The sequence below is a fragment of the Mercenaria mercenaria genome, chromosome 12, assembly GCF_021730395.1.
Source record: "Mercenaria mercenaria strain notata chromosome 12, MADL_Memer_1, whole genome shotgun sequence".
Lineage (NCBI taxonomy): Eukaryota > Metazoa > Mollusca > Bivalvia > Venerida > Veneridae > Mercenaria > Mercenaria mercenaria.
In genome coordinates this window covers 65,395,241-65,405,939 of record NC_069372.1, presented here as the reverse complement: position 1 = coordinate 65,405,939, position 10,699 = coordinate 65,395,241, and the positions used below count along the sequence as shown (strand labels likewise).

General features: G+C 34.9%; 1 protein-coding gene across 2 annotated transcripts; it reads right to left on the bottom strand.

Moving 5' to 3' along the window:
• Nucleotides 1–1,725: 1,725 nt before the first annotated feature.
• LOC123534790 (galactosylceramide sulfotransferase-like) lies at nt 1,726–10,417 on the bottom strand. 2 transcript variants are annotated; one of them, XM_045317212.2, is made up of 3 exons: nt 10,295–10,417; nt 10,005–10,194; nt 1,726–3,751 (listed from the first exon to the last, which is right to left on the bottom strand). In XM_045317212.2, the coding sequence occupies exons 2-3, from the start codon at nt 10,103–10,105 to the stop codon at nt 2,602–2,604; spliced, it is 1,251 nt and encodes a 416-aa protein (XP_045173147.2). In that variant the 5' UTR covers nt 10,106–10,194; nt 10,295–10,417; the 3' UTR covers nt 1,726–2,601. The 2 variants fall into 2 exon arrangements, with proteins under 2 accessions (XP_045173147.2, XP_045173148.2); XM_045317213.2 differs by lacking the exons at nt 10,005–10,194; nt 10,295–10,417 and adding an exon at nt 5,262–5,437.
• Between the last annotated feature and the right edge of the window lie 282 nt (nt 10,418–10,699).

The window sequence follows — 10,699 nt, the reverse complement described above, 5'->3', positions numbered from 1 at the left end:
AACAGCTCTGCGCAATATGATAGTTATTGAATGTATATTGTGTGCGGTTGTTGTTGCGAATTTAGGAATATATCAAACACTCTATATTTTTAACTGGTCATTTTACCAGATTATTCAGACGTTTCTCCGTTCGTTATAAAATGTGCATACAATAAAGTCTCGTTTTATTGGCTTTTAGGTTTCAAAAAGCCATGTATGATGTAATGCTTAACCCGTAAAACCTACACGATACACACTGTTACAATACAGGGCTATAAAAGCCTCCACGTACTTGGAAATACATTCTACCGTCCACGCTCTCAAGCCCCGGGTTGAGAAGATAGCCTAAGAACACAACATTTCCGTAAGCTACAAATACCAAAATACAATTCAGTGACATCCGCGTATGTATTCATATGGCGGGTGTACATGTTACCATCAATAATGCACTAGAGCCCAAGTTAATGAGCCCAAGTTATGGCCGCGCCATGAGAAAACCAACATAGTGGCTTTGCGACCAGCATGGATCCAGACCAGCCTGCGCATCCGCGCAGTCTGGTCAGAATCTATGCTGTTCGCTTTCAATCTGCTTTTTCTGTATTTCCAAAGCATTTTCTTATACATCTGACCAATTGGTAAGAATAGTTACAAGAATTTTAGCCAAATAAATTCTGCAATACTTCAGAAAATTTCAGGTGACCTAATTGTTAAGTTTAGTTATGTTATCCCCATACAGTCGAAGAGAGGCGTTTGCAATTTGCCTTAAAAAAGTACCCTTTTTTCCTTCCTGGCAGAAAGAGTACCATGCATTATTGCGCAAACCATTTAAAATACGTTCCCTGTTCGTTTGGTCGGAGTTAGAGTTCCCTATATGTCCAGTTGGAGTTAAGTAGAGAGGGCAGGGTAAGTATTTAGATGTGTGTATGCCTTTATGTGTTCCTTTGCTAAACTAAACGAAGTATGATGTATCTGCCGCAGTACTGCCGAGCTGACTGAGACAGTACAGTATTGCATATATTGCTGGCATTTCACGACATCTGTTGTTTATCATTATGATATATATATCTTTGCGTTATATATTATCTGTATCATTAACAAAAGAACTGTAAAGCCTAGTAAGAAATGCAGTAAAGTCCACATTTATTTATGAAAATCTAAAATGAACGCACTAGCTATATTTTCAATGAATAAGCAGTTTTTTGTTTTTGTGTTGTTTTTTATGGGTGGGGTAGGGTAGGGGGTAACGGCACAATGGCATTTCTTAAGCCAGCTGCTGTTTTGCTTCCACACATGAAGAATTCTACGTCCAAAGTAAGGCTCGAACCCACATCGATGTGGGATAAATGATTTAAAGTCAGCGACCTTAACCACTCGGTCACGTGGGTTACTTCAGTAAATAAGTATACAGAAGCTTGATATCTTATTGCCGGAACTTGGAGTTTCGTTTCTTCTTGACTGTTTAAAACAAAAGCCCAATACCGTGTTGTAAAGATCTACTAAAGTATCTCAACTTCTGTCTGCACGAAATGTCTACATTTTTGTAAAGTATTGCAGGCGAAAGAAAATCGATGGAGAAAGCGTCATGTTTATTATGCATTTTTCAGATATATCATAAATGATCTTCAGCATAGCCACCTTATGTTACAGAGTCTGGAAAGCCCAAGTACACGCAATAAAATAATTACGCAATGAAACCTCTCACATACTAGTACTACAAATGAGTTGAAACAACAATAAACAAATATAGAACAGCCTTCTCCTTTATTTAACATAAAGTAACAAAAAACAAATCGTTAGTCTTCCTAGGAACTCTACTTAAAATGTATCAAACAAATCTTACTACGTTATCGAATCTCAAAACAAAATAAAATATAATGACGTGTTTATATAAAATGGTTTATATTCTATTTACTGCGCAATTGACATTAATATCATATCAATAAGAATTAAAAATCTGAAAAATATACTATACTATACTGATTCCTATCATTGTAACGATATTTGTTTGAATATTTCTTTAAAAAAACAATAATAAATACTTTACGTCTTAAATATCACAGTACGCTTAATGTGAACACTTTCAAACAGGAATTTTGGCGCCAAAAAGCATTTTGCCTGTGCATAAAAGTGTAACAAATGGCGATTGTTTTTTAAAGAACACCTTCCATACCTTAGCACTTTATATTCGGCAAGTAGCTGTTTCCGTTTATGTCCGTTAAATTACACTTTGTAACTGGTAGTTTTGCTTACTTTGCGAGTTATTAACTTTAGCCTTCATGAACTGTGATCAAATGAAGTCAATATGTTGTACGCATTTGTAACTTTTCAAAAGAAATTAGATAGTTTTAGATCATATTTCACAAAGTCCGTTAGCATTTCGAGAATTCCAGTACTCGGTGTCATCTATTGTTCAGAGTACGCCTGTACTTGTGTCAAGCTTTAAAACAGATTCCCTCCAAGAAATAAAATATTTCTACCATTTGTATAGTTCTTCATCGACCATTTTCAATGTTACTGCCCTAATATGCCCTTTCTCGTTTACACTTTTATTTGACTTTTCGTAAGACAGTCAGTAAAAAGGCAACATTTTAACTCTCTCTGACACGATTACTCCTTCAATTGTCATGTCACAGAAGAAAGTCGTTTACCTGCCTTATTCTGTCGCATCACTGCACGTATTTTATCAATAAAGTCTAATTCATTGGTGAGCATTGCTTCACAATCACTTGGTAAAACCACTGCCTGTTTATTCCATTTTGATTCCTCTATAACAAATGTCACTTTCTGTTGTCTCTTGGAGACACAATATTCTTCAACTGATATACGAATCTTCCGGAAGTATTCCACCTCGTTTTGAAATTCAGTTCCCAGCGATGACACTGTTTGTATGAATTTTTCTTTGAAAAATCTATAAATAGCAACATCGAGAAAATTTCTCTCTTGGAACTTTTTTCTATCAATCACAGATATATTTAATTCTTTCTCGGTCGGATGTTTATAGACATTCAACGGAATGTATAACATGTCTTCCAAGCGCCAGTGTAGTAATCTTTTTAGCAATATCATCGACTCATCAAAATGTTCAACCAGCATGACTAGAGGAAATTTAGATTGCAAATATTCTAAATAATTTTCAATTTTTGCCGTGTCCGTTACATGGAAGCCCCGAGGAAATCCAAAATCCATCGCCATCGAATTTCTTGTTAAACTGAATTCATTCGGATCATAAAGTTCCGGATAACGGATTAAATTTTTGATGAAATTGTCTTTCGGTACCACTTCAAGATACTGAATTTTCCAAATATCCCTGTGAAAGTACGCCCCTGAGATCATTAAAGACAGAGGTTCTCTGACTATTGCAATATTAACTGAATCATTTGGCAAAATTTGTCTGTAAACAGATTCGTTAAATACTGAATGTAACGCTAAGATGTCATGGTAACCACTTTTACTTTTAAAAAGTTGTGCACATTTTCCACCATACGTTGAAAACTTATACTGACTCCCTTTAATAGGCATAACAAAAGACAGACGTCTTTTCAATCCGAAACGAAATAAAACATTTTGAACCGTACTCCCACCAGCTTTGTGAACTTTTAAAAATCCAATATGGTGGACCTCAAGTGACGTAATCTCCGGGCTCCTGTATCGATTTATATATTCAGAAACTTTGTTAGAAATGTCGATGACAAATTCGTGGTTGTTCTTTAAGTATACAGCAACAATAGCTCCTATCAGAATGGATACACCTCCAATTATCCAGTGTTTCGTTCTGAAAATAAATGTATATAAAGCGTGAATTTGTTATGTTAACATTTTCTCTAAACTGACACGGGAAATTCACGGAATTATTTTTGACTTCTTTAACTGATAACATCAATTTGGTTTAAGAACTGACAGTGTGTGTCTGTGTGTGCGTGTGTGCGCGCGTGCGTGTGTATGTTTATAGAACAGTATGCGTGTGTGCGAGAGTACGTGACAGCGATAGGAGATGACACATATTACTTCAATTTACATAAATACGCATTTGTCATATATAATCGGACTGATGGTTTGTATAAATTACATGTCTAAGACATTGCTTTTAGCAAAGTTAAAAAATAAAAACCAACATAGTGCGTTTGCGACCAGCATGGATCCAGACCAGCCTGCGCATCCGCGCAGTCTGGTCAGGATCCATGCTGTTCGCTTTCAAAGCCTATTACAATTAGAGAAACTGTTAGCGAACAGCATGGATCCTGACCAGACTGCGCGGATGCGCAGACTGGTCTGAATCAATGCTGGTCGCAAACGCACTATGTTGGTTTTCTCATGGCGCGGTTCATATCTTTCGTATACCATGCAAACTGACATGTTAAGTAAACATAAACTTGTTTAAAAATGAGCTGCCATATAATTTGCATTTTATAGAATATGATATATATGCTAGAATATCATCTGAATAAATCTACTAAAATCCACTTGAGACATTGAAACCTCTCTTGACTGACAGACAAAACACTTCATAATCACATATAGCAAGTCCCTTTGTGTGAGGCATTTAATACACTTAAACTTGAAATAATCATTAACAAGAGACATGTACACTTTTTTTACCGTCGTCTATAAAAAGCAATAGTGTACAACCTAATGGCGATATACCTGATAAATTAGTGTAAAAGCAAAGAACATAGTACAAGCATGAGCCACTGATTCTTTTTTTACACTCTGAAACTTGATCCGTCATGCAGATTTATAAAGATATGGACTGGCATGTCACAGTTTTTTTTTAATCACAAAATATTTCACAGTGTCAAAAGCCAGACAATTTGATGAGCTCGATATAAACATAAGAGCTTTAAATGATACTTATACATGCATGGAATTGAAATTGTCTCCTTAAAGTTTTGAGGGAAAAAAAGCAAATGAGACATATAAATAAAGAATCAGACTTGTTTAATTATGAATAATATTTGCTAACGAAAGTGTAAATTTAAGCTATAGTGAAAGTGTAAAAAAGAGCCACTAAATGTCAAAATTTGAAGCACTACTGTCATTTAAAAGACATATTTTCTCATGATTTATTTTTGACAAAATATAATTAGAATGTAAATATGTTACTCCAAATATAAATTTATGAAAAACTTTATTTCATACATCTGTAATTCATTCAATCGCTAGTATTGTTCAGCAATCAAAAGGTAACATAGATTGCAGTCATTTTTTCAATAGATGATCAGTACATAAACAGTGATACGTTCACTATCGTACGACAAGAGAAAAAAAAATATTGAAACTGATACCTTTTATGCTCCACAACTTCAAAATGATTTTCACACATTTTGTGTATACTTCATTTTAAATTGCAAATCTCCCATACAGCAAAATATGGAAATAGCAAAGCAAACCATTGGAAATATTGTATTTCAGCGTTATATGACAAAACAGGCAATTACACCGTGAATAGAATGTTCGCTTTTGCAGTATAAAACGTAGTATATAAACCGGCATTTGAAAAGAGTATTTACCTTAGATCAATATACATGTAAGAAGTCTCTATTGTGAACCTATATGTAAGTAGTAAAATATACAGACCTGTACACTTATTATTTAATCAGATCAGATATATGAGCCGTGCCATGGGAAAACCAACATAGTGGCTTTGCGAACAGCATGGATCCAGACCAGCCTGCGCATCCGCGCAGTCTGGTCAGGATCCATGCTGTTCGCTTTCAAAGCCTATTACAATAAGAGAAAAGGTAAGTGAACAGCATGGATTCTGACCAGACTGCGCGGATGCGCAGGTTGGTCTGGATTCATGCTGGTCACAAAGCCACTATGTTGGATTTCTCATGGCGCGGCTCATATATCTTTATTCAATATGTTTAACGTGAGACGGTCCGCTTTTTCAGTCGCGTTATAACGTTTAATTTATATACTATAAGTGATCTATAAGTGATTTGAAATAATCATTTACCTTAAAAATCGATGAAAGTCTGCGTTATAAGAAAAAGCGATGCCGAACATTTCAATTAATTACAGCGCAAAACAAAATAGCATACGGTGCCCAAGGAGTCCAAGATTACTTTTAATTTGTATTTTAAGTACAATGCTGTCATGGAGTATGATAGAGGAGGCATTTTTTTCTATTGAAGCTATTCCTAAAGGACAATTACAACATATGCAAAGAAGAATGCAGAAAACATCCAATTCTGTGAGTAACATGAAATTATAGGTCACGTGCGATTTACTGAAAGCATTTGTTGCACGACCTCTTATATAATTCGCAGGTCCATAGTTTGTGTTTTAATACTGTTTGCTTGGCCAGAGTTAAAGCTGGAAATTTTTGGCACTGGACAAATTTGGTTATCCACTGAACGTAAAGCCATTTGGTAACAGTATTATTGTTATTTTCTTTTATTATGGAACTATATGCTATGTATGCTTAGATGGAAATATAGTGACACAATTCTTAAATGAAAGTATATACCCCTCCAACCCACAACTTGATAATATAAAACTGTAGGAACATTTATGATTAACTAATTAAATGAAATTGTAGGTCGTTGTACTGTAAAATCAAAGTTAAAATAACGGTATAGGCATGCTTATGGTGAAATTGTAAAGATGCACATTCGATAGAATACTATGCCCCAACGATAACTATGACTATAAATAGATTAAAATGGAACATAGGAAATTCAGCATTTTTCTAACACGTTACAACCTAAATATTTCTAGATTTTGTACCAATTACAAATTAGCTCAGTGGTAAAGCATACTGTCCATGGTCAACAGATCTTTGGCCGTGTGGGTTCGAAACTCAGCATTGAGATTAATTTTTATTTCACTTTTGCACAAAAATTAAGTTTCCTTCATGAGCTCTGTGACAATACGACAGAGAGGTATCTAAAGCCGATATGGCAGATCAGAATAGTTTATTATATATCAAAGATGATAGATTAAATGCATGCACTTAAGCCATGCAAATCATTATAATGAACATACTATTTTGTTATATAAAGACATATATACAAATTCAAACCATCAAAGAAAGAAACAAAAATAATGAAACAAAAATGAAAACGAATAGAAAAAAAAATCTGAAAAAAAAAAAACCCTCACGAAGATTCGAACCCACAAAACGATTTGCTTATGTCCAATTGTCTGCAGTTTACCCAACTGAGCTATGTTGCCATATACACAGTGAATATTTAAAATGAAAGAAATACTAATGTTTAATTGTCAAGTAATGTGTAACCATTATGAATTATTATTTCATCAGTTATCATGAGATAGACTCGTCTTCGCGTTTCGGCGGGAATCACGTTATCATTGGGGATTAGTATCACATTGTTACCTTGTTTTTATAGTTATAAATTAACAGTGACATATAGGAGGCCTAGATAATGCCTAGCTGTGTCAAAACATTAGGTACTGAATGCTGCAACTATAGAAATTCGAGATAGAAACATTTAAAAAAAGTACCATTGTCATCGGTCAATATGTTTAAATTTGAAAACCTTGTGTCCGAATGTAATAAAAGTACAGTCAATATACAGCAACGCTTATATGAGCCGTGCCATGAGAAAACCAACATAGTGGGTTTGCGACCAGCATGGATCCAGACCAGCCTGCGCATCCGCGCAGTCTGGTCAGGCTCCATGCTGTTCGCCTTTAAAGCCCATTGGAGTTGGAGAAACTGTTAGCGAACAGCATGGATCCTGACCAGACTGCGCGGATGCGCAGGCTGGTCTGGATCCATGCTGGTCGCATACCCACTATGTTGGTTTTCCCATGGCATGGCTCATATTATACTTTGCAAAACATTTAACCCCTGGCCTGCTGGCGGCAAGTGATTCTGCCTTTGCGTCCTGTGCCGACCAAGATCAGCTGCACATCCGTGAAGTCTGATCATGGTCTGCATTGTTCGCTATTTAGTCAGTAAATTTTCAGTAAACATCCTTTCAAACAGTAAAAGGTACTGTCCAAATTGAATGATAGACCTGTCCATTAAAAAAAATTAGCTGGCGGATAAATATTGTGATTGATATTTCTCTTTCTTTTTGATAATGTTACTACATTACTTCAAGTCCATTATTGTACATATATTGGCAATATACACCTTTCAGGAGTTCAATGAATCGAACCCGGGACCTCTCACATCTAAGGCGGACACTACCACGTCGCTATATAAGCTAGGCCAATAGTGCATCCTTATACTCTACCCTACTACATACACATATCTGAGGGTTTTTATTATATTACGCAGAGATTGCCTGAGTAAAAGAGGTAAAAAGAGTAAGCAGATGAAGGCCTGAAATACATGTAATGTTGATTTAGAAATGACATTGAATTGTCCACCTGTCATCTTGTAGTACTATTCTACCTGTATTTCGCAGACTATTATGATGATTTTCATGACCTTCCCGTGGGGGAAATGTAAGTCACTAAGTTGTGTTGAGTCTTTCACAGCTGTGAACACTTATCCTGTATTTACGTCACGAAATAAAAAATCAAAGCAATTACCAAAGATGTCACGAATACAGACTATATGTAACGCATCAGAGCATTTTATTTGCATAAAATATCATATTATTCTTAATAATTATTCTTCTCTTTAAACATATTTACTTTCCGTCCTTGGTGTGTGCATATATTATTTGATTCATGAATAAATTTTAGATTTTTTGTCCATTATTGTCGGCAAAGTACGCTCGCTCAAATAAGATGACATGAAAATTTTAATTATCTTTTCTCAGGTACAATTTAGCATACACTTATTGACAGAGTTGCCGGTTAATAATAAAAACTATTGCCCGAGCTACAAAGGCCCGAGGTATTGGCTATTGACCGGCAAGCCATTTAGTAAGTGTGCTATCACAGCGTTATCAGAAATATATTTACATATTATTTTCTTCAAAATTTGACACAAAATTTACTCTTGAAATACAGACTGGTCAAAAGCACAAACTTTGGACCGGAGACATTATGAGGGGTCATGTTTTAATCCCATCTATTTATCAACATATCGAAGCAATATCACAACTTCCACTCATGGGTCTCACTTTGAATATTCAGCGTGGTAACGATAAACCCTTCACTTTCGTTATATGCGGGGAAGTTCCCTACTGTTAGTCGTTTCTCTGTGTGTATTTTTTATTTTATTTTTTTTTTTTTTTGGTGGGAGGGGATGAAGAAGCTGAACGCCATAATTTAACTATTAAATTAAAGTTGCGTAGAAAGGTTGCATAATACACCCAACAAAAAAGAACAATGTAATACATTGTGTTACATTTATCATTTTATAGCTCTTTGCATACATATCAATCTTCGAGTTTTTTGGCCTAGCAACCTATCTTATCAGCTGCAAGGGAAAATTCCTGCATGGAAAATGATGTATATTTAGCTTCATGCACAACCTGTTATACATGTCTTGATAGAAACGCCACGTACTTATAAGCCAGGTTGCAATGTCTATATATTTTTCACAATATCCGAAGTTAAAACAGTAATTCATAACCAATATATACGCGTACTTGTTAATAGCCTTACCACAGAGTCTTTAACTGGTATAATATTAAGATATTTTTTCCATTAAGAAGCGCTCGAGAGAGGTTTAGTTAAGAATAAATCGATGTTGCATAGTTCCATTTCTACATGTTAGGTCAACATCGAATTTTATTGTTCAAAGTTTCTGTAGCAATGTAAACAAATCTTTTTCAGGTCATCAGGAAAAAAAAACGTAGCATGAGGGAAGAGAAATTCTCTCAAATTACGTTTATAGCAAGTTGAGATTAATTAGCGTATTTTAAAAAGGTAATCACACTCATTTAAACTCTTGTCTAGTACCTAGCACATTGGAATATGTTGAGTAGTACTGGATCCGAATTAAAGAAAAACAAAACACGTATGTATATATACAACTGGCCTACTTTAATTTTAACTGTCTTAAGCATAGCGTGTTGTACATGTATCGATATTGTATAAATTTTACGCTAGCGTTGATAAAGTGTAAACAAACATGTATAAATAACATGACCTACCTTTTATAAAATGTTTTATCCTTCTTAACTCCATCGTCCTTTGATGTTTTCGGTAAAACGAAAAATAGAATTTTATAACGTCTCTTTGCGTTGGAAGTCATGTTCTATTTCTGCACAACGTTCAATAACAGATGTCGCTATGATGCTTGTTACTCTAAAAAAAAACGCTACTACCGCTGATTAGGCCAAACTAAAAAAAACTATATCTAGGTCGATATCAATATTAACTGAATGACGTCAACTACTCGTGTGTTTTGTAACAAAGACGCTTTAAAAAAAATACGCCTTACTTTTAAATTTAAACACTTCACCAATTATGAAGTCCCAAAAAGTATTTAAACAGCTAACATGGTCGCTTTTAATACTGAAAACCGCGAAATAATCATTACTGTATGAAAAGATAAATAAAACAGACACGAAGATGTTCTAGATTATGTTTTATTTATGTCTCGTCACGGATTCTAGGCTTGATGTAATTAGATAAAACGTAAAATATACAAACCGTATTATAGATTGTCATCGGAGGTCTGTAATTTGCCTAATATAAGGCCTCGAAAAATTGTTTGTTTCCGATATCCCGCCCTACTCCAATCTGACTAAAGTACTTGATCTTCTAAACGAAGATCTGAGAACGACCCATTCACATTCGTCTTCTGTATATTTTGGATTTCCATTATTGCTATTTTTATGTTATC